The sequence below is a fragment of the Syzygium oleosum genome, unplaced genomic scaffold (genome assembly GCF_021117445.2).
Source record: "Syzygium oleosum isolate NSW1041296 unplaced genomic scaffold, Sole_v2.1 Sole_v2.15, whole genome shotgun sequence".
Lineage (NCBI taxonomy): Eukaryota > Viridiplantae > Streptophyta > Magnoliopsida > Myrtales > Myrtaceae > Syzygium > Syzygium oleosum.
The window spans coordinates 6,197,081-6,221,395 of NW_026607499.1; the positions used below are offsets into that span (position 1 = coordinate 6,197,081).

A 24,315-nucleotide genomic window follows, 5' to 3' on the forward strand; every position below is an offset into this window, starting at 1 on the left:
TGGTAATTGTCTATTCATGTCCAGTACGTCATCAAAATGCATTCAGTTGCTGTGCCACTTTGATGTAGTACGACTATCCAATTACTCAATAAGCACTTGTCTCTAGCGGCCTACAGTATTAACCCCTTGATTTAGGTTGGTAAATATCTAATCACTTGGTATCATTCCTCCATTCGTCGGTAAAATGAGATTTCACCCGTGCCAAATTTACGAATGGAGGCTACTTGACCCTTGTGGATGTAGTGAAATTACGTAGCGGGAGTCGAAGAAGCAAATTTTTGTCGTGAAGACAAGGTACTTAGTTACTTCGACCTCTTAGGTACGAGTTCTATGTTAATGCATGCAAGGCCTAGATAATGTCCGAAGCAAGGACAAGCAACAAATATCATGCCCGTTTGGCCCAAAAAAATAGAAAATAAAGATCATTCACGTCTGGCACGACGACATTGATGTTTTAGAGAGAGATGTAAAAGACGAATAAAAGCGGATAGCACTAATTGCTTTGCTTTTCCCCTATTATTGTTTCTCTCGACCCAAGGATAAAAGATGCAGAGCCAGAGTCATAAGAATCAACCAATGAATCAAATGATTGATGATGACTATCTAATTTCATGTTACTGCTGCAGGTTAAAATAAGAGCAGAGCCCGTCCAGTTTAACGCGTTTTCTAGCTGTTCTTCGGAAAGGCTTCCGACTATGCCACCACAACTGTTCAATCCCATAGGGACACAAAGATTCTTTCGGGTTTTTAAGGGATGAAGGATTCTTCACGACACTGGATTCACAATTTTTCGACGCGTGCCGGGGGGAGGGTGTTTTAGGCTCCATTACTCTGGTGCTTGTCAATCTGTCACAAAAGACCATCATTATCAAATATAAACGCATATGAATGAAAGCACTAAAAATTGTAGTACAACTAAGCCATAGATTTAGGCTTCCTAGCGGCAATGCCGATAAACAAGAAACTATGACCAGGTCATTGAAAAAAGCATAAAAAGGACAGAAAACGTTCGAGGACTCTCTGTACATGGAAAAGGGCAAGTAGAAGCATGACATCAGGAAACCCTAATTGCTCCTCAGATTATCATTCCAGATGATTAACAGAAAAGGGCACAACTTCAAGAAAACAGTCACCATGGATTTCAAACATATTACTCTCGACATTCATGCGTTTTCAAACTATGGTAAAAGACATGGTCGGTTACCATGAAATTTTGACTTTTGCATCTAGAATCCAGAAGTGAACACAAGTGGCAAATGCTTCACCTATGCCAAAAATAAGGAATTATGGCAAGATCAAGGTCACTTACATTTCATGATGCGAGGGCTTTGTTTCTAAGAACTTCTCTGTCTGAGGCTCACAAGCAGGGCAGATGTAGAAGTCTGGTGGAGAACATAATTTTACACAGTCAAAGTGGTACCACTCATCACATTGATCACAGGCAATCATTGGCCTTCGACCATAGGGCTTTCGACATATGCAGTAAAGCATACTGCGAGATCTTAAAAGCTGCATCACCATGCAAAAGATAAATCAGATAAAAATTGAAGCATATGAGAAGATGTATATTCAGAACATTTACCTTTAGTTCCTTCTCAAAACAGACAGGCAAGTTTTCTCCCTGCATGATGACTTCAAAAACCTTATCCAAGCCAAGAGCCCCAGAATCAGCGGCAACCTACCAAAAACAACAATTTACAATCAAATGGCTGTAGCAAGCTCATTGATTTGAAAATATTATTTCCTTTGCCAGGATCTGGACCTTCTTCGCATTCTTAGCCCACTGTAAGCAGATGTCCTTCGTTTCTATCAGTTTTTGCCGGTAGTAGTCCTCAATTGGTATGTTTTCAACAAGTCCCTGCCACACGATTTAATTTTCTATTAAGTAATATATATTGGTGCAAAAGACTTCTCGTTGAGAAAATAAGGTTCTTTTTTTTGCCTGAATCAAGAAAATAAGGTTACATTCAAACATACCGACAAGAAAAGAGAACGAGGAAACACTCCTTTTCTTTTTGGTCGGGAAAAACACTTCTACATTTTTTTTGGTCGGTAAAACACTTCTACTTTAGATGCTAATTTTCTGGTTCAACAAAGTAAAAGCCTTTCCAAGAGTCATCTATGTACATGGTATCAACGCCAAAAGGCTGTACATGTAGTTTATAAATACTTTTCCTCCAGTAAAATTGTCAAATACACCACATGAAGGTATTTTCACTCTTTGCCCAGGAGAAAAGCCTGAACCAGTCATGGTTCCTTTCCATCAAATAAACTCATGCTTCAACAGAAAATTAAACTACCAAGTCACCCTTCAAAGACATTATGCTATCCACTTATATTGCACTTGTCATTACTATCACCTGAAATATAAGATTACTTTAGTAAGTAAACTCCTCGGGAAAGCAAGTGTACCTCTTTCAGTAAATTCTGTATCTGCTGGACTGTTGGCTTCTCCAAACCCTGAAATAAGTTTCTGGCTCTAACTCTCCATGAATGTATTTCCAATGCAAGGTCCAGGCTGAAATTACCTTCACGATCATGTAAACCAGCCACTTCTATGGCCTGTCAAAACAATATATTCTGATAAACAATTTCATCGCAAGAACAGCTAGCATAATATACAGCGTCACAATACACCAGGGAAAAAAAAAAGAGAACCAGACCAACCAAAAATAGAGTATTACTACTTCTCGATAAAATATGAATTTTCGGTAGTAGAAGATAATATAACAAGTACCTTCATAGCAGTGGCCAGTTTTCCAGCGACAATGCCGAGATCTTCACCCAAAGGAGCCGACACAGAATCTATAATTTCCATCAAACAAACTTTGCATGCAAGAGCACACTCTAGAAGTTTTTGTAATGGATCTCTTTCTTCAATCCTGATGAAAATCCGTTAAATTGTCAACCCATAACAGTATTTAATCTCGTGCAAGTGTAACATAATTCAAGACAAAAATTGTGATTCAGATACATAAGTATCTCCAAAGGGCACATGCAACACCACAAATTATCCATTCATGCCTGTACTATTCCACGAGTCAACCAGTACTGCAACTAACAACTCGTCTTTCAGCCAAACATTGACAAAGGTAGAAGTATAAAAAGGTCCAATTGGGATAAATATTCAATTCAACCAGGAAGTCTGTGTGAAAAATCAAGCAGATTATTACCACACACAAAGATCTTCAACATCTGCAAAAAGTTTGCTCAGTATATCTAACTGGGGACGTTCTCCTTGACACCTCTGTAAGAAGGAAAATAAGACTTGAGAGGTTGAACAAGCTTCAATCAAATGAACATAAGCCATTGAAACCTTACCAAATGACTCTGACTATTTTTAAAATCGAAACCCCTCTCTACAAATTCACAGAAATTGCATTTGGACATCTGACAAATACTTCTATCCAAAACTGCCGGTCCCAGGCAATGCAGATGATAGCTGTCCACAGAAATCAAACTTTGTAAAGCAATATCGGAAAATAGAAATAAGGTAGAAAAGTCTTCTGTGTAGCCGTAAGGCCACTATATCTTTATGCACAAGAAGCAAAGGAGGCTGGACCAATGATTGAACCAATAAACGCTATAATTACTTAACCAGAATCTGGCATTTAGTCAATGTATCATCTACACAGTTTATCTGTGTACCTATAAGCTGTAATGGCTTAAGTAAGAATATCGCAGACTTTGTAATAAAAGGTGATATTCTTTGTTCCAATCATAAAAAGTACATGTAAAAGTGGAAGAAAATTAGAGAAGTAAAACAGGAACAAACTTCGTCTAATGCTATATCAGGAGACAAATTATCAACCATGACAACTGATCTTCTTAAAAAGCACTAAGGAAAAAGTATAAACTTGTTTCTATATGATGATAGGTATGTACTTGTTCATTAATGCAAATACCTTACCAGTCCTTGCATGTTGAACAAGTCAGGAATTCATGGCCCTCCAAATCACCAGAGCAGCACATGCATAGATTTTCCATTCTGCAGCCTCTTGATTGGTCATGTAAATGCAAAGACCTGTCTAGAGTACTTTTGATCTGGAAACATTAAAAACAAAGGAGGCAGCGATTATTCACCATCTATTATGTAGAGAACAAAGATCTCACATGAGAAGGAACTTAATTTGCGGTTAAGGGGAGAAAAGCTAGAACCTTCATTATGGCCTCAACAAGGGAAGTTGAATCTCCAATTGATATCCCCACAGCCTCCTTGAAGTGTTGCCTCCAATTGTTAACTTTTTCAACCTCTAACGAGACAATATCCCTTTCAGGACAGTTGAAGGCAGCTGCCATTGCCATCTCCTGACGATAATGACATTTATAATCAGTTCACAAAGATGTATGGAAGTGTGCAATTACTCTCTCAAACTGTGTACTTTGCTCCTTTTATTGGGTCAACCTATAGCTTACCATACATTTCCATTGGGTTAAGACATGCATGTCATACACCATTATAGTATGAAAATTTGTGGATACAAATATAAATCCCACATACGACAGATCCTTTACTGCATTTTATGTTTTCTTTTTGGTGGCATCTTTCAAAATCTTGCCACGGTCATTTATGGTGCCTATATGACAAGACAAACAAATTTTCCAGCATGTGAAGCCTCTGTAGGAGGAAGAACATCACATAATGAGGTGTGTCTAGGTTGTAATCCTATGCTAGCAGTAAAATAGGGACCAAAACCTTCCGTACATGAAATTGAGTTCTTAACCTTCCTATCGGTGCAATATAGTCCTCAACCTTTTTTGAAAAGGCAATCAAGTACTTCAGTTCTTTAATTCTCCCAATTCTCCTACGTGACAACTTCTAAGACCACCATATACGTAATTTTCAAAATTGTGCAGGCATATTGCCAAATAGAATTTTCCAAGGACTTGATTGCACCTTCATAATTTGATAGCATCAATTGAATGGCTTAGAACTCATTGCATTCAATAAATAAGGTTTAGGAATTCCAATAAACATTTCCAAAGAATAGAAGTAACTGTGGCAACCAAAAGAAGCAAGGCTCAGAGCCAACAGTATGCAATCTTATGGTAGGTGTTACCGTACAAATTACATCCCATATGTCATCATATTCACGGTTCAAGGAAAAATTATAGTACCCCCTGCATTTACCCCTGCTTCTGTAATTATACGACAAAGACAATTAGCCATGTTGGTCAAAAAGTGCTAGTTGAAGAGGTCATACCCACACCACCAGAATTTGAACGTATATTTTTGGCCGAAACCAACAGAAATCAAACACAAATAGCCCAAACCAACTCAAAGTCCTTAACCCCCCCCCTAAAGTTGTTCAAAATTAATGACATACAAGTACAACTAATGGATGAAAAAGATAACTTTTACTTGTAAAAATCTCCATTATTCTTTTTCTTTGGATCAAACTGAATCAACTGTTGGCCAAACTAGAAGCTTACTTTGAGCTCTTTTTAAAGAATGGACAGAAGTTTTCATAACTTCTTGGAACAGATTACTTGCATGATGAGCGCTTTTTTTTTTCTTTTGGCCTATCGTCATAATTTGTCAATTTTGAAGGTGTTGTAAAGGATAGTTAGCATTCCACCCATGTATTTGGCATCCTGATGGCAGCTCATTAGCCACCAAGTCTTTCTTGATTTTCTTAAATATTATTTAACTTCCAGGTTGTACAGTTGTACTCACATAAACCCAACTAACCATCGATAATTAATTGCTCTTGGAACATAATGGAAACATTATTTCACAGCACGGATGGATCCCTGAGCACAGAAATAGACATACCTTAAGCTGCAATAGTTGAGACCATGAACGTTGACCAATTTCCAAACTTAAAAATCGATCTACTTTTTCCTGCCACAACCTACATTTCGAATTCCAAGTTTTTTTTAAGAATAAACATATGAAGCATATCATCACAATGAACATAAGTATACAGATGCAAATGAATTGTCAACATAAGGCTGTTACCAGATAAAAATATTCCATTAACTCATAATAAGACATAATTGTATACATATGCAGTCAAATCCAAAAACTGTAAACTTGGATATAGAATAAGGGAAATAATATTTTCACTACTAAAAAATCTTCTTCCACAACCATTTCAAATTGAACCACTTGAATGGACAAAGTTATCCTCAAAAGCTCATAAAGATTCTTGAAAAATAACAAAAATATCATCCAAAGAGAGTACATAATCAAAGAAACTGGACTTACCCTTTTTATTTCTATTAATTCCTAAAATGTAACCCTACTTTTCTTTTTCCTTCAACTCTTTCCATTTGTTATTAGAACTTTGTTTTCTTTTGTTCATTTTATTCGTTGTTCAATCCTTTGTAGAGGTTAAGAAGGTCATCTCTTTTTGTTCATTGTTTAATTTGTATTAAAAAATTGAGCTTAAAAGAAACTTTCGAATGATAAATTCATAAAACTCATGAACTTGTCGCTTATCAATTTTCTCAAAGAAAATGAGTTTCAAATCAAGTAGATGGCTTAATAGAACTATTCTCATTATTATTTCTCAATTAAATGAATCTTCTGTATAATATAAGCTATATTTGAAATAAGTGAAATTTCAAAAGCCGAAAAAGATTAAATATAGTGTAAATATACTATGCTTCTAAAAAGTTACAATTTCTTATAAGATAATAGACTTCAAAACCGAAAGAAAAGCTACATAAAACAAATAAATCATATTTAACAAAAACTAATTTAATTTTTGCAATCTCAAAGTTAGAGCATTTATTTATGTCGATGCTGCTATCTCAAGTAAGGAAAGAATGTTATAATCTTCAATCTAATTTAAATTGTGAAAATGAAAATATACTATAAACATTAAACTTATATGAAATAAGATGAATCTATCTAGAATTTTTTACAGACAATTTTATTGCCTCTAAGACTAAGTGAATGTCTTTATCAAGTGCAATTATTCACTTGCTTAAACAAACTATACTTTGAAGAAATAATTTTTCAGTAATATGGAAAATGAAAGCAAATCTAGCTCTTTTGCTACAAAAAAAAGTTCAAACTTCTTTCGTTATTTACTCTATTTGACAGCACTTATCCTTGTCTTCCCACTTTGAATTTGCACTTAGATTGTGAATGATTGTTGACAGCAAATTAGTCCGATCAAATTATGTAGTTTGAAATAGTTGCGGAAGGAGACATTTTGGTTGTGAAAACATCATTTGCCTAAGATAACTCCCAAATTTTTTGCACCTCAGAAAGGAAGCTGGATTTTATGCTCTAAGGATTATGTCAGTTAAATTCAATTCTCAGAATTTTATGAAATAAATTGCAAGTCTGTATCCCAATATATACCATGATCCAGGATCTTTGCCCCCGTGATCACACATTACATAAGACATAAAACTGAAGCTACGCTTAGATACGCCATGAGAAAAAAATGGAAAAGAATACAAAAAGCCTTTGAAGCTTGTCTCTAATGGCATTAACTCTCATATCAAAATTTTGCACCCTATTTAGTACAGAACTAGTCCCATTAGGCACCACGTACTTTCCATAAATTCTTCTAATAACCCTCTAAAACCATTCTAAAGGTTGCTATACCTCCTTGCAACCGTGCGGCCCTCAAGAGTCTGACCGACAAATCTCTTCGGCTAAAAGAAATTATAGTTAGCTTGTAATCTAAGTGTTATGACAGATTGAAAAATGAAAAGCAAGGATAATGCTTTTTCTACTGTTTCCTTATTAAAATCAATTCTAGCTTTAGCTTTGGCTAAAATAAAAAAATTAAAAAAACACTTCCGGATATAGGCTAATGCAGAAACAATGTCCTGCTTACTTCAATTTTCTTGATCCGCTTTGCATTAAGATTCAAGCACTGTGTTTGATAAACTTGAAAACAGTGCAACCTTCGTTAGCTTAATCATAATTACAATTTCCAGTTTCATATCTTCAGCCGTAATTTTGAATCCCTAGGCATGCTAGTGATAAACTGCCACCTGGTACAACAAGAATTACTGATGTTAATGTGCACAGTGTGCTGTTGCTTGTATCTGTGCAATAGCTAATGTCAATACATGCTACTGCTTGTACCTGTGAAGTCACTGATGCCTATACGTGCTATTGCTTGTGTATATGAAGTCATGCTTATGTTAATGTGCACCATGGGTTGTGGATATGCAAGTCCTGTTTTTTTTTTCCTATATCATGGAATAAGAAGACTCACCTATGATCTTGAATTGTTTGTGCAAGTTGACTAGCCAACGCCGGAAATGAAAGAGGGATCATCTGCAAACAGATTGTAGATATGAAGTGTTCGCATACCTATGTTTGAGATCTTTAAATCAGAAGCAAGCACACTGCCGACCACAATATACCTGACATTCCGCAAGAGTTTCTTCAGCATCACTTAAACTGTACTTTTCATAGTTGGATGGAGCATGAATCACTTTTGATGCTTTCTTCATCCACTTCACCGCATCAATTAGCATGCCTAAGAAAGCACCAGATGGACATGTAACATGAATTTGCTCCTCAAACTCCATCAATCTCTCAATTTCCTACAAAATTGTCATGGCAAGTCATCCAGCATCGCTATACAAAATATTTTTAAATTCAAATAGCAAGCAAGTGAAGATCATAACAAGCAAAAGCACAATCCAATCTCTGCATCATGTCTCTTTTCGTATCCAAGCTCCAGCAAGAAGATCTCAGAGCATCTGATCACAATTTTTATGTAATCGTATAAAAGGTGACACTATCATCATTAATGAGGGAGTGACACTATCATCATTTAATGAGGGAAGAGTTGTGCAACCAGAAATAGAGAGACTGGGTGTCAGATCTCTGGAACTTCTCAATAAAGGCCTCCTCACTAAGAGAACGGTAGTTCACTTTAGAAAAGGAAAAAGTCCAGAGATCAACAATAGCAGCAAAATTTAGCACCTAACAGAATGTTTGGACAACTCTGAGGAAAATTAGGTATTCGAACTAGCCCTCAAGTTAAATAGCCCAAGGATAGAACATTTTATATCTGACCATGAGATTGGTCATGGGAATGAGCCTACTGAAAGACAAGCAATGGGTCTATTAATCCCTTATGACAATTTTGCCTGGTATGTTTCATTTGGCACAAAATAAAGATGTTTCTTGTGAGGGAAGGTTTTTAGGATTCAGAAGGTTTTTACAGATATGCGGAAAAGTTGGCATTGCAAAACTTCGATGACCTCCATGCCTTGCTCTAAAAGTTTCTATTATTATTGAAGAACAGTGATAAAGCTGTGCCCCTTCAAAGAAGAGATGGAGCTTTTTCTGCAAATTTTGCTAATAGGGTCCCACATCAATAGCCAAAAGCCTGGGTGCTAGCACTTCCATGGAAAATCTGTCAAAAATCTTGAGCAACGATAATGAGTGGATTTTTCTGCCTAAAAAATGTTCTTCAGACTACTTGTAGACCAATAAAATAGAATTAAGTGCTGGCTAGTGGTTGTTTTCTCTGCAAAAGGGACATTGAGACAGTAGATAGATCCTTCTAGATCTCCAAAAAACTCTGGGACCTAGACACAGCTCTTGCACTTCAAGGCTTCAATTGGATACTGGCTGTTGGTCAGATTTAAAGATTTTATGCATCTTAACTTCATCAAACTACCACAAGGACTGAAATGAAACAGGCTAATAAATCCAATTTAAGACAGCTAAACATTCCCAACTTCATAAGATAACAGCAATTTGATATAAGAATAAAAGCTATTGAACTTGTGAGAACCAAAAACAGGTGAGCGAATCCAATGAAGTGTAGCTTACTATTCCTAACCCCATGAAAAATAAGTTATTAATCATGAAAACCTGTGACCAAAATAATAGCAGGCTAAAACAAGGTTCAAATGATAAAATCACTTGATCTGATTTCGTGAATGGATTTAACTAAAACAAGAGACTAATCACCTCAACGGATGGGGATATGGCGCTAAACTGGAGGACCTTAATGCACCACTGCAATGCCGAGTGTGCATTTTGAAGTTTTTTTGTTTCACTGAAGTCAAAACCAAGAGAGAGCCCATCTTTGATCGTGGCATCCAGCGAAAGTAGTAGGCCTTCAATTTTTGATGTTAAACTATCCCGCTTTCCATCATCAACATTTCTAAAATCAAACAGGTAGTCTGCATGTTGCAGCAAGGAGCAAGCTTCGTGCTCCCATCGGAAGCAATTCTCCAACATTGTTTCAAGTGTTCTTTTCTCTTCCAGGGATATCTTAAGTAGTTTGGATTCTGAAACTAACTCCTGCAAGATGTAGGTCATCTTCTCAGTTCTACAGAATCAATGCACACAAAAATGGTTCCGTATTTATTGACTAAGTGTTAGCAAGAACCTTTAATTTATCGACTTCAAGCAACAAACTTGAAGAACCTCTATTCATGTGAGCAGACCCCAAAAATGGTTCCGAATTCTTCAACCAAGACTTAGACACTGTGATTGTCGAGATGATCTGAGGTAGAGAAGGTAAAATCACACGAATTTCCTCCGAACTCCTGGCATAAAAAAGTCAAAAATCACTTTCAACAAAAGTTATTGGTAGCACCTTATATGCATTTATATTAATATCCTGTGTCCATTCCCACCACCCAGTCTCACAAATGGGTCCACATGACGCGCACGCATGAGAGAGACAGAGAGAGAGAGAGAGAGAGAGAGAGAGAGAGAGAGAGAGACCTCAAAATTTCCTCATATTCAGGCAGCTGAGCCTCACGAGCTAGAATCTGCACTGCACTTTCTTCCCAAAGTGTAGCAGCATCAACAATCCCAGAAATATATACAAACAAGTTTTCGCCTGCAATCTGTAGTCTGGCAACGTAGAGTCCAACTGAACTTTAAAACGGGTTGAAGTAGTGCATATCAACTAGTTTTGACATTAAAATTTGAGAACCACAACCAAGAATACATTTACCCGACAGCTTCAATCAATAGTTGCTGAAGAAAGTTCAAGGTCATTTTATCTGAACGGGCCTGAAATATATTCAGGATTAAAGGCATTCAACATTCAAAGGATTGATAAAGAACCTTAAAAAAACCCATTCAGGATGAAATACTATCAGCTATAGTAGAAAATACTGGAGGATAGAATAGAAGAACAGAGAGCAGCAAAACATTTGGCGAAGCAGCAGAGTTCGTTACATTACCTGTAGAGCCTTTGCCCTGCAACAAGCCTTCTTCAACTCAAGCTCAATAGGAGGCAATTCTCTAACTGAAAACGGAAACAAACACCCAGGAACATGATGTATTAAGCATATTGTCATGAAAACAGCAGTAAAGGTAACTTCACTCTCAACCCAAACAAGCAAAACTGAAAGGAGATTCAGACCTCGAATTTTCAGAGATGCTGCATCTTTTAGTATGTTGGTCAACTCCTCTACAACATTGTCTTGATCAACTCTTTCATGAATGTTCACCTGGACACTGTTTAAGCGGGATATCCAAGAACTAGCTTGCATATGATATTGCCTTAGAAGCTCGAACTCTGGGAAATTGACAGTGAAACTGTCCATTTCTTGAAGAATCAATTCAATACCCTGTTGGAGTCAGGATTTTCCGAAATTAAGAGATCCAGATATATAGAAAGTCCAATTCCATTCAGCACAGAGAAACAGAAGACAATTAAATGTCAGAGCACTGCTGAGCTAACCTCTAAACATATGGGACCTTTCAGAATTTTAGCACATCGATCTCGGTACGCTTCTGTTTTTTCTAATAGCTCCAGTAGCATTTCAGTCTCCGGAAGCAATACTTGAAGTTCCATAATCTATCCAAAAGAACATGGTTAAAGCATGAATCAAAAGGGTCTGTAGTTCAAAGTAGAAAAGTAGTTATGATTTGTGAACTAAGAAGAGTGAGAATTACCTCTGATTTCAGCTTATATAGGGAGTCAATCTCAATTGCAGCAGTGCATTTCTCCGAGAGGCAGATTCGAACACGATTAATCCACTCCTAAAGAAATAAATTTTTCTTAAACGGGTAAGTCAGGAATTAGCAACTCCAACCAACTTATGAAAACTTCCTGCAGCAAAGGAGTGCCAGATACAGAACACAGCATGCACTAGATAGAAAATCTAATTTTAATCCGTATTAGCATGATTGTGGTAATTCTATTTATCAGATAATTAGAGATATACAAGGAATAATCGCATGAAAACATTGTAAGCATAGTCACGAATAAAATTGAAAATTCAAGGAAACCACATTCTCAATCATTCTCAATCAATGCATGCCAAATTAAAAGCGTCTGCCAGAAAAGCCAGATATACACCAGACCAAAAACAAAATGTCCTCAGTTAATCGCCGTCACCAGCGTAACGATTGAAGTCAAGTGATCATCCACTGGACGTGATAAATCAAGTGTACCATGTAGAGCAATTTTACCCAGTCATGGGCATCAAACTGCAGAGTGCTCACTCACAAACTGACAAAACCCAATTCAGCTTCAACCACTTGGGTGGAAAAAAGAGAACAAAAATTAATAGTTGTTAATCGGAGAACCACGCAAAAACCAGATTAACAGGAATGGCTTTTTAATCTAGACAAACCAGCAAGGGTAAAACAGAACCATAGAACAAGAAGCAAATGGGGCTTCTAGACAAGTAGAGACCAACCTATGACATTTTTGCTACCAAGAGAAAGAATTTAGATAGCTGTAGGGATATGGCTTAATGTATCTTGACCCACAAAACCAATCCTGATAGAGAATTACCTTCATCGAAGAAATTTTCTGCGCCAGTTTCTCATTTCCTTCGACAAGGATTCCTAAGCGACAGCTTCTATCATAAAGGTTTTCCAACTCCAATATCTGGAACAAAAGTTCATAAATAATGACAATATAAATTATGCAAAGAAAATTGGATAAAATGAACTCCATGTCACTATTGATAACTGAGACAATTTCATTTAACTCTTGTCACAATCAAAAGGTCATATAAATTCATGTTATATACTTTTGAAGACGACGAAAGAGTAGATTCAATCTCTCCGGCCAACTTCTTTGCCTCTTCAGCATACTCCTGTACAGATTTTGAGCAAATTACCGTAAGCCACTCAACTAGACAGAGTGCAGGTACATCAAATGCTACAACTTCACAAGCTTCTTCAGAACCTTCAATTTAAGATGTCCAGGCTCGTTACAGGGCATGGTATCAAAACTCAACAATTCAGTGACATATTCTAAATCTGCCCTCTTCACAGCATTACTAGAGCCCAAAGAATGTTTTTCAATTTTTGCGAGACAACTTCTTACACCTTCTGCCCACCTCTGCGCTTCGACTAACTTCTTTGCCATGGTACGTACCTGGATTTGATTGAAGCACACATTCATATATCATCGAATCATATGCATATAATCTGAGAGGAATTTCAGGTAGCTAAAAGGCTTTGAACTAACAGGATCCATTTCAGAACCAGCCCAAAGAAATTGTTCGGCTTCTTTCAACAGTTTTCGATAAATATCCTTAGAGAAAGGACTTTTAAGAGCACTGGTTGACTGCAACAGCCATTGCGCTGCAAGATCAGTCAAAGAAGCATGGCCACCTTTTACCTACAAGAACATATAATCCAGAAGAACATTCTCCCTTACTGAAGAACAAAAATGGCAAGCTAAAATAACAATCTTGACAAGGACAATCAACTCCAGCACAATATTAAAGAACAATAGGAGCTTAGCACAGATTCTAAACATCACTAAACACCACTGAATTTCACTTTGTTCTTCATTGACATTTATTCCAGAACCAAAAAATCATGCAATGACCTCCGTAGAATATAATTTTTTTAGAATGTACATAACTTGCCAGTAGACCAGTAAAAACATCGGCAACTAAGAGCAAAGCAATAAAACCAAATTCAGCTTGACTCTTCCATAAAACAAAGATCATAAAGTACTAAGTATGTATATAAATGAGATGATCCACTTTGCTTAAGATTGACACCTCATCCAGTCATAAATATATAGAATGAACGCCAAGACTGAAGTTGGCTTAATTGCTGCAATTTGTTTTCTTCATGCTTGTTGATACCTCATCCAGTCTCATTGTTAATGACTTAGCAAGTCTTGTATCTGACATTACCTTTTTCGCTAAAGCACTTGTTTCACTGGAGCAAGATCTTTGCTGAAGCACCTTACTCCTTTGAGTCTCCTTACCATTGTATTTATCGACAGTGAGCAGCAAGTCACTGAACTCTGCTAATGTATGACGGTAAAGGAGGCGATGTTTGCTGGGTTTGCATTCACAGATGTGTTGCCAGTGCTGCACAAAAGGGGTCTGATGATGAGGTCAAGAATCGCCAACTCTGGCTTTAGCCCCAAAAATGATGATGAAGAAGAAACACTTCATATAATTGGGTGAGGTGATTCATTTCTTTGAATATGAACCCAACCAAAGAAGATGTTATTTACGGTGCCATGTCAGATCAAAGAGAGGAAAGTACAAGTTTTTTTTTGGTCGGATTGGAAAGTATAAGTCACCAGCAATAATATGACAAATCAAAAAATTAGAACCAGAACCATTGATGTAATCAAACTTTTCTTTACAAATTCAATCCTATCATACGCTTTTTAAAATTATGACTATAAAGATGTATTTCATCATGACAGAGCCCTTCTACAAGGGCCTCATCTTCATGAATGATTTCACTCATTGAGCCCACGTAAGTGCCATACTCTAAGTTCCATAAGTTCAAGATCCTCCTTTAGGGGCGAATGTTTATGACATTGCAGTATTGCACATGTACTAGGCTTTTGTTTTCACTACCAATTTACTAAATTGATTGACTCTGACCAAAAAAACTACATAAATAAATTGACAGGATAATAAACCAGACTACAGTTTCCACGTACCTCAAGACAAACAAAGGCAGATGGCCTACAATCACAAACAACTGCAGAAAGATAAAGATATTGCTGACATATAATGCACATAGGATCCTACAAAAAAACCAAAACAAATTCATCAACTTGCATCATATTGACAAAGTCATCAAAAAGCAAGAGTTAAACATGAAAGGCCGAGTACCTCCTCAGTCCCCACGCATTCAGGACGTGTCCGTGGTGGCATTGGAGATGATTTTACAATGCCATTTTTCCAGAGTCGCTCCCTCCAACCTTTCTCCTCTGTATAAATTCTAAGTAATTCTTTCCTCAGAAAAGGTGACGCTTTTCTATCATAATTACTCTGCACATTGCACAAAAAGGTAACCAGGGACATTTCTATAATATGGAAGGACCTCTTAGCGAGCAAAACTTAACTTTGAAAAACAACTATCATCATAAGGAAACAGCAATTATTAATCCTTCCAATCAAATCAATGAAAGAGGCAAACACAGAAATGATGATTATCATGAGTCCATCACAAAATACCAAAAACAAAGAAAATATTCCAAGGTAAAGAAAGTCAAATGCACAACAGGCAAGAGCATTGAGCCATGACTCTTCGATAGAATAGCCCACAATTTTGATACTTGTAGTTATAATCCAGAACCAATTAAACCATGAAGAAATGGCCTAAAAGCAAACAACATAAATATATAAATGACAACTACAAATTACGCCCAATAATTTCATCACAGATAATCCAGAAGCACAAATGAGTATTGACATTTACATTGAAACATCAAATGGGTAAGTACTTTGCTGAAGCCTAGACATATCGCAATTTAGACTAATCCAATCTTTGCTCAAGCTACATATCACTCCTAAAGACCAGAAATTGCTGAATCAACTGCTCCTCCAGAACGGCTGGTAATACCACTTAGGGCGGATAGACCGTCCACCCAGTGCCGGTACCCAATTCTACTAAGTCTGGGCTTAATAGGAGCAAGAGACTTGGTGGCAACAACATAGAGGGAGAGGGAGAGGGAGAAGGAGAGGGAGAGGGAGAGGGAGGTAGGGAGATGGTGGCCGAGCACAGGCTGCTGGAGCTTAACATCCTCACTATTTAGCAACTCTATAGTAAGACAACTCTCCTCTTGTTTTCTAACTAGAATGAGGTCCATTGAGGATGGGACAACAAATAGACCCATCAAGTCCAATGCTTCAAATTATATGGAGTCATGTTCACAATCCTCATGAAATCTGTAAACTAAGAGAACGTGGAAACAGAGCTGCTGTACAAAGAAGGAGAAGGAAAGATAGGACTCCTTTTAGGCATCAATCTTGTGCTCCTATTGTTTTTTTTTGGTAAGGTATCTTGTGCTCCTATTGTTGAATGCCAAATAGTCAAAGAGAAGAGCTATCATTCAACTATTTGAAATCTCCTTCATCTTTGCACAGGAACGATTCCAGAAGTGGAAGTGCTATCATCATCACCCAATATCAAGACAAGATTCTTATTCAAAAGCAAAGTGCAATCCCTCCACAAAACTGATTTGTCCACAAAAGCGTGAAGTATGAGGCATTAGGCATCACCATTGCCCCCACGAATGTACGGTGGCAGTTATAACCACAGATAAACTAAGAGAGCATCATTCATAATTTGTTCAACAGCAAGTACAAAGAATTTCCAATTGAGTAAATTACTGACTGTCTGACTCCATTTATCTCACATCTTTTGTAAAGCAGTCACCCGCTTTATATCACTGACCTCCATACACAACAAAAAGAATAACATTAAAATGTTATGTCAGCATGACATATTCTTGTTCATTAGATCTGCCATAAACTGTAACCGACAGGCATTACTTTAGGACAGAAACGTAGCATGAAGTTTACAGGACAACTTGGGCTCTCAAAGGAGATATTGTAACCCACTTGCGGAAAGTCCAATTTTTGGGCTTCTCCCTGGAAACTGAAGGGTGAAGGATGGGGAATCCTAAAGAGTATTCTCAAGGGAGATTTTAAATTACTCATGTGACAGATGGCTTCAAGTTTGAATACCTTGGCAACAACACAAAGAAGCTCCTCGTGAGACAAGACAGCAGGTTTCCGATAGAGTCGATACAGCTCAGAACTGTATCCACCATGCGGAATCCAGTCAGCAGGAGCAAAATTTACAGCCTCGGCACAATTTAGACCTGAAAGTATAAACGAATAAAATTATCCTGCACGTGCACACACGTTGCACTTGTTCAACATTCATCTAGTCATCACAAATGTACCATACCAAAATTGAAACCACCATGGAACGATCTAGGGAAGGTGATTACAAAGTTGCCAGGCTCCTGAACCAAGAAAGAAAGCGCAAGTTCAATATACATTTTCTTTCTGATCACAGCATGAGTTCAGCAGACGTGACCAAAAAAGAAGTAAAACAGAATCTTTTCAAAAAATTATCATATCTAAGCCACATATAAAAGCACATGCGCTTGACAGCTTATCCATGGAATGCTCTGGTGCCACTTTCAAGATGCTTCAGCCATCCAGCCCACAATATATGAGTACATGGTACACTAAACCTATGAAGTCACCATTTTAAAAGTTTGAGCGCTCATCCAGTATCACATGGTAACAACCTATTCAACTTGAAATCTCTCCTCAAAAGCAGGATACAAGAAATCACTAGCTGATTCTTTTTTTCCAGATTTGCTTTGTGTGCTCTTCAATTGGAATAAAAACACGCCTGTTTAGTACTCAAGAAGGACAGAAACACAGAGCTTTTGTCTCAGAATATTGTACCTGGAGAATACTGTAAACTGGAACGCCATTTTCTTGCAGCACGGAGGGATTCAGCATTGTAACAAGCTGAAAGAGAAGGTCAGGTTGAGCATCAAAGAGGTCAGGAAGAGTCTCTCTCATCACCTGTTGGAGAAGAAGAGTTCCCTTAAAATTATACAAGAAATGAAGGTGGATAGAGGCATATGCATTGCAAGTTAGTAGTAGAACTAGTTTCTGAAACAGAATGATTGAGGCTGGAGAAGACCGAAAAGTATCTACAAGGGCTGATGGAAAAATGCAAAAAAAAGTTTTCATCTGAAGTTTGTTGATAAGAAGGTTACCTTCTCAAAAGCACGGGATTCACTACCAGGAACGCTGTACCAACATTTTGGTTCTCCCCTTAAAGACACAAGGAGAAGTGTTAACATACATTTGGCAACAACCGACACAAATTAATTATCTAACTAATGTTGGAAACGACCTTCCAAGCTAAGTACCATTGGACAAGTAAAATTCCACAAACACCCCAAAACATGTTTGAACCCAATCCTAGTACATAATAGGGGTAATGACACAAATGATCCCTGAACTTTGGCCCAATGTGCAATGTGGTCCCTGAACTTTTTATTTACTCAATATGGTCCCTGAATTTTAGCTCAATGTGCGATGTAGTCCCTGAACTTTTAATTTTTTCAATGTGGTTCCTAGACTTTTGGCATATGTTCAACTTAGTCCTTGAATTATATGAAAATGTTCAATGTTGTCCTTCCATTAATTCAAGTTCAGTGACAACATTGAACATTTTCATATAGTTTAGATACTAAATTAAATATGTATCAACAGTCCAGGGACCATATTGAACAAGCTGAAAGTTCAGGGACCACATTGTACATTTGGCAACTATACAGGATCACATTGAACAAATTAAAAGGTCAGAGACCACATCGCACATTGGGCCAAAGTTTAAGGACTATTTGTGTCATTTTCCTACATAATACTATGACAGCAAACAAATAGAATGTTCTCAAAGATTCAAGTAATGTGGGACAAAAATTGTGCATATCCAAGACAAAATGGAAAGAACATGCAAAGTAAGTCTAAATCAGAACATGAAATTTGAACAGCCTCCAAATCTTCAAAAGGTTCGGAAAACGAAAACCTTTATAACTAATTGTCAAAGAGATATGCTGTTTCAAAATGCTTCAGACTACCCAAGGAAAACAGCCTGAAGCTCCTCAGCCATTTTTACATTGAACAGCATAAAGCTAATCAATTTAGATCCAAAATATGGGCAGGCATCAATTAGTAATCAAATATCTATCTTTGGCATCTTAATCTAATTGGATATTATGATGGTTGCTCTCCATGTAAGAACTATTGGCAAAGACCACTTATATTAACAAAATCTGAAGAAAAACTTGACTCCATAACTATATTAACGATACTTCCAAATTTAAAAGGGCGCTCTCCATTTGACAGCTGCTACTTCTACCAGTGTCATATATTTCCAGGGGAACCTTTGTTTCTTGATAGACAAATTTATCTAAATATGCTATGATTCTACCAATTCGGTTCAATAGAATACAACTAATAGTGAAAAAAGAATCACCAGGGGCGGCAGTCCAGATTTTTCCAACCCCTAACCTCAAAGCCTGTGTTAAAAAACACACATCAAAGTTTGAATCTAATGTGCGTTGATCAAATCATGCGAGGCTCACTTACTTCGTTGATATTATAGATGCAAACTAAGGCTACTACAATTGCTCAAAAATTTCTCAGTCTGAATGTGTCAGAATGCTACCCCATGGGTCCCAGATAAATAAATGTTTTAGTGGATCCATATATTTCAACCCTAAATTTTCTACGGTCAGTTAATACTCACCAATAACATAAAGAAACAATGCCATATAATCACATGGAAATTATTGTCAAAACAAACTCATTCCAATATTCACTAGTTTTCAACTGACCGATTTATTTATTGCTGTGCAGGGCAATAAACTCAGAATACCGAACGAAAGCTCCACTAATTTCTAAAATTAGGTTCAACACCCAACATAAAGAACATATATTTCAATATCGCATCACTGATTTTTTTTCAAAAGACAGGCAATTCTCTCCTGGCCAACTTAAATAAAGAAAAATCAAAGGGTAAACCCTCATAAAAGAGGGCTGCGCGGTAAGAGCATAATGCATAATAGACGATACTAATATAGATAGTTAAGCCAAACCAACGCTGAAAAACAAAAGAAAATTCCGGTTAGAAAGGCCTTTTTCGTTGCATGATATCTTAGGATTTTGCTTTAAGATAGCGACTGAACTCATCTTCCACGGACTTTCAAAGGGTTCAGAAATTCACTAAGTCAAACAAGTTTCGATCTACCATCAGTTGTTAAGGCCTAAATCTTCTCATACCAGAAATGCTCAGAGTACACTGTAACCTCAGGTAAAGATGGCATATGGGCCGGGCCGGGCCAGGCACGGCACAGCCCACCCCCCCCCCAGTGAAAGGGAGAGGGGTTGTGTGTGTCCTCACCAGAGCCCTGCACAGCATGCCGCCCATCCTGGGCTGCGCTGGCCCAGTCCGTGGACGCTAATGGGCCAGCCTGACCGAAAACTCTTTTTTAGTTTTTTTTGCAAACTTTTTGGGCCCGCCGGCCAACAGTAGCCGAAGGCCCCACAAAGAAGAATTCACAGGCCACTGTGGCCTTGAGGGTGGAAGAAGAGTGTTCAGCACGATGGACCCAAACCACTACCACCCCCCCCCCAAAACTAAAACAACAAAACCCCAACCACACAAACACAATAAGACACATGGAAGAGAGAAAGCGCAATTTGGTTGTGCTGCTTTAACATGATGAAGTGTAGATAAGGGTGACCCATAAAATTTTACCTAAATTTGATTATCAAATTCCCAGTAGAGCTTTCAGTATAACAATTAAAATAACTTTTAGTTACTCTTTTACGCATCATTCGGGTTTAAGTCGGTTTAAGGTATTGTGCTATTTTAGGCCAAAATAAGGAGTCCCGTAAATAATGATTTTAACAGAATATGGACACTAAAATAGACAAAGGGGTATTGCCAACCAATTCCATAAGTACAAGGGTTATCCTACCAAATACTACCAGAATCGAAGTGCAAAGGGCCACTCCATCATCAAAAGTACAGCGCATCAAGCACAGAACCCAAAGACTACACCGGCATGAAAAAATTCAACAAGCCCCGAAAACAGAAATATTCAAGCTCATTCCAAAAAAAAATTAAGCAGGTTCAGCTAGGCCAAGTTCAACTTTCCAGACTCTAAGCTTTCTTCAACACCTCTACCCAGCAGTCCAACTAAAAATAACTCTGGTAAAGATTCTACTACAGATCCAATGCCACATCCTCAATTGTGTAGTTAAATCACAATCCATGCACCAACAACCTCGAGAGAAAGTGGAAAACAAATTATTCTTCCCATTTTCATCACATGGGATGTAAAGTTGGACAGTTGAACTAGATAGAGTCCTTTCCAAAAAAAATCATGCCGCCAAATGCAGCAGGGCATGATATGAAACTTCCTGGTTTGATCAAAGGTTTTAGTCTTTTCCTTTTACAAGCTCAGTCAATTCATGCTCTTAATTCTCCTAAGTCCATGGAATTGAACTGCAGAGTGGTTAATCTGATTATAAATCAACAGAGAACATTGAGGGACCGGAAATCTCTTCTATGTTAACAAACCATGAAAAAACACTATTGCATTTATAGAAGAATCACGCACCTAAATAATGATTCTTGCTTATGTTAATCATACATGTACCCAAAGTCCATTTTTGTTTTGACTCATAAGTACCAAGACTCGTAGTCGTGAGCACCAACGAATGTTACTAATCCAACATAAATCAACATCGACAGTGTATTGTGCCTCTTCTCGACAGAATAGACAAGCACGGGTTTCCACCATGGGAAGGGTTGGAGGCAGCCAATAAAACAACATAACTAAAAGATATTGCTTCACCAAGACAAGACGCATACCAATGGAGATAGTTCATTGAGTAAAAGCAGTGATCTTCAAAATGCCAGCAAAAGGATGAGAACAGCATGCCAACATACAGCCAGGGCACCATTACACCAGCAATGCTATTACGAACAGCATGAAGCATAGAGCCTTTCAACTTGGGCAAGTTATTAAGATTCCATGGGCTAGCACGATATTCATCCCATACCTTGGACTCAACTGAATCAGGTCTCTCGTCATTTACACGTGGGAAGCCACTCCCATATACAGAAGTGTCCAAATCACTACCGTACATCACCTCGACCTTACCCACTGATCCCTCTACAATTTCCCAGAACTTTTTCTCCACTTGAACCCTTGAAACAGAGCCAGACCCAAACCACTTCTTCTTGGCCCGATCAGCAATGCGCTTGAAATCTTCCATAGAAAATTTCTTCCCCGGAACAAAACCAAAATTATCTTCATTAGAACTCGAGCAGTCCAAGCAATACCAGTTCCCTGGTGGAATCTGCTCCAATGGCGGGGAAAGACAGTAAATGTGCCAACCCTTATTGCATCTATCGCATAAAAGCATCACTTCTCCATGCAAACCACTATCGCACTGTTCACAAATCTGATCGTACCGTTCCTCCGCCACCTCATCCTTCATCTGGCGAAGCTGAACCTTCCCAGCACCTTCATTCCTCCGCCTCCTTTTTGAACTCGAGCACTCCGGCCCATTTTCACTCTTTCCCCCTGGCTGGATTCTCCTCTTGCAAATCTTGGCTTTCTTCCTATTTAAACGATTATAATAACCCTCATAATCATATAAATGCTTGCGATAAAACTGACACAACACATGCTTTGCACACTCGGAGACCTTTCCCACCGACCTCACGAACCGGAAGACATCACCCCATTTCTTATCCTTCACGACTTTATCATACCCGCCGAACCGCTTCACAGCATTGAACAGCCTACACAGGTCCAAATCCGCCCCTTCGAAAACCACCCTCGCCCTCTTCTTCGACTTCTTCCCACAATGCTCCTCCAAGAACCTACTGTACTCCAGCTCGAACGTCTCCGAGTCGCATGCGGCCGGCCGGGCCTGCAGCTGATGAATGGCCTGGGTCTTCGTCGGGAACGTGAACTTATCCAAGTCTAGCGCGAACGGCGGCTTCCAACTCTTGGGCGGCACGATCTTACAAACCCCATACGGCTCCGCCTCCGGCCTGATCTTATCAATATACTCCAACGGATCGCTAAACTCCTCCTCGGTCGGGCAGAATACCGGCCCGGGCAGCACATTCAGCGACGGCGACGCGCCGGGGGTCTGCCTCAAGACCCCTTTCTCCACGGCCCTAGGCCTTCCTTTACCCATCTAACAAACACCAGAGGCTCGCGCATCAATGGCGGCTACCACAGCAACGAGCAACACATGCACCAGCCACAAACCCGACACCTAACAGCAACACGTATCGCCGCAATTCGATTCAGGAAGCCATTGGAGCGCGGAATCAAACCGAGCGGAAGCGAGTTTCTAGGGTTTCGAGCGTACCTTTTCGCCCAAGGAGAGAGCCTCTGGCTTTTGCCGGGGGGGGGGGGAGGGGAGGGGGGAAGCAGTTGTTGGAGCGAGAGCGAGTTTCGTGGGGGGAGACGATTGTTGGATTGAAGGAGAAGTTTCGTGGAAATCTTGCAGTTGAGGGCTCCGCGAACGCCGAAATTGCAGGATGGGGCTTGCTCGCGTGCTTGAGAATTTCTCGCCGGCTCGCTCGGTCTTTTGTTTTTACTCGCAGCAGCGCCGGGCATTACGAGGTTGGGGATGCGGATGCAAATGCCGACGCGCACGGTCCGGAGACGAGTGCGGAGCACGCGCGGTGTCACGGCCGTAGGATCTGGGAGCGTGCGCGGGGAGGGGGGGTTGTGGCGCGAATGGACGGGAGGGATCGGAATTTGCGGCGCGTGCGCGAGTCGAGGGAGAGTGGACGTGGGGGGACTGGGCCGTAACTCGAGAGATTGACCGGCGGTGCAGTTGACTTGCACGTGTGAGAAAATGAAAGGTCATCGGTTATGATTGTCATTGAGCTCGGTTGGATGATTTATTCGAAATCTCTTTTTTTTTTTTAACAGGGTTATTCCAATTTTTTTTGTTGGTCGAAAGATTATTACTATCTTGACAAGTCAATTTGGGGCTCGTCATTACTTCAAACTCGACAAATTCGCGATCATAGCTGAATTTCACTAGAATCCATGTGAATGCAAAATATCGTGCATGTAAATTTGAGCTCGAATTAAAAGATAACTTTATTTATAATCTTTCTAGCAAAAAAAAACTTTATTTGTAATTTAATTACAATCGAGTCGAGTGGAGTCTAACTCAAATATCTCAACTTTATAGTAGAGTCGAATTTGGATGGGACATTTTAATGCTCGATTGGGTCCAAGCAGCCAGAGTTTCAAACATTGAGAGTGCAAGTCCCGTTCCTTTGGAAATCCGGTAACGATCAATAGGCGGGCCCAAATAGGCCCGCGAAATGGCTAAACCGGGCCTAGCATGTGGCCCGAACCCGTATAATAACCCGGATTTGGCACTTGGGTATGATTCTCACCTTGGTAGGTAGAGCCTAGTTCGCGAGAAAGTATTCTGTGGTTGCTAACCACCATGTCATAGGCTGACATGGCATGCGTTTTTTTGCGAAATCCAATCACAAATTGACACGTGACAATGACGTGGATAAATAAAAAA

General features: G+C 38.8%; 1 protein-coding gene across 4 annotated transcripts; it reads right to left on the reverse strand.

The window, feature by feature from the left end:
- Positions 1–563: 563 nt before the first annotated feature.
- On the reverse strand, positions 564–23,288 carry LOC115675368 (lysine-specific demethylase JMJ17). 4 transcript variants are annotated; one of them, XM_056318243.1, is made up of 34 exons: positions 23,128–23,262; positions 21,608–23,031; positions 17,934–17,991; positions 17,614–17,736; positions 17,102–17,159; positions 16,876–17,012; positions 15,016–15,174; positions 14,841–14,927; positions 14,071–14,265; positions 13,389–13,541; positions 13,104–13,295; positions 12,946–13,011; positions 12,705–12,800; positions 11,858–11,944; positions 11,643–11,759; positions 11,322–11,529; positions 11,140–11,204; positions 10,908–10,966; positions 10,673–10,804; positions 10,332–10,491; positions 9,908–10,243; positions 8,341–8,523; positions 8,190–8,251; positions 5,777–5,855; positions 4,159–4,308; positions 3,911–4,044; positions 3,322–3,442; positions 3,174–3,247; positions 2,738–2,882; positions 2,413–2,562; positions 1,763–1,858; positions 1,583–1,678; positions 1,310–1,509; positions 564–846 (listed from the first exon to the last, which is right to left on the reverse strand). In XM_056318243.1, the coding sequence occupies exons 2-34, from the start codon at positions 22,948–22,950 to the stop codon at positions 615–617; spliced, it is 5,553 nt and encodes a 1,850-aa protein (XP_056174218.1). In that variant the 5' UTR covers positions 22,951–23,031; positions 23,128–23,262; the 3' UTR covers positions 564–614. The 4 variants fall into 4 exon arrangements, with proteins under 4 accessions (XP_056174218.1, XP_030453841.1, XP_056174220.1 ...); XM_030597981.2 differs by having other exon boundaries at positions 14,071–14,250; positions 21,608–23,202; XM_056318245.1 differs by lacking the exon at positions 23,128–23,262 and having other exon boundaries at positions 21,799–21,978.
- Positions 23,289–24,315: the final 1,027 nt, after the last annotated feature.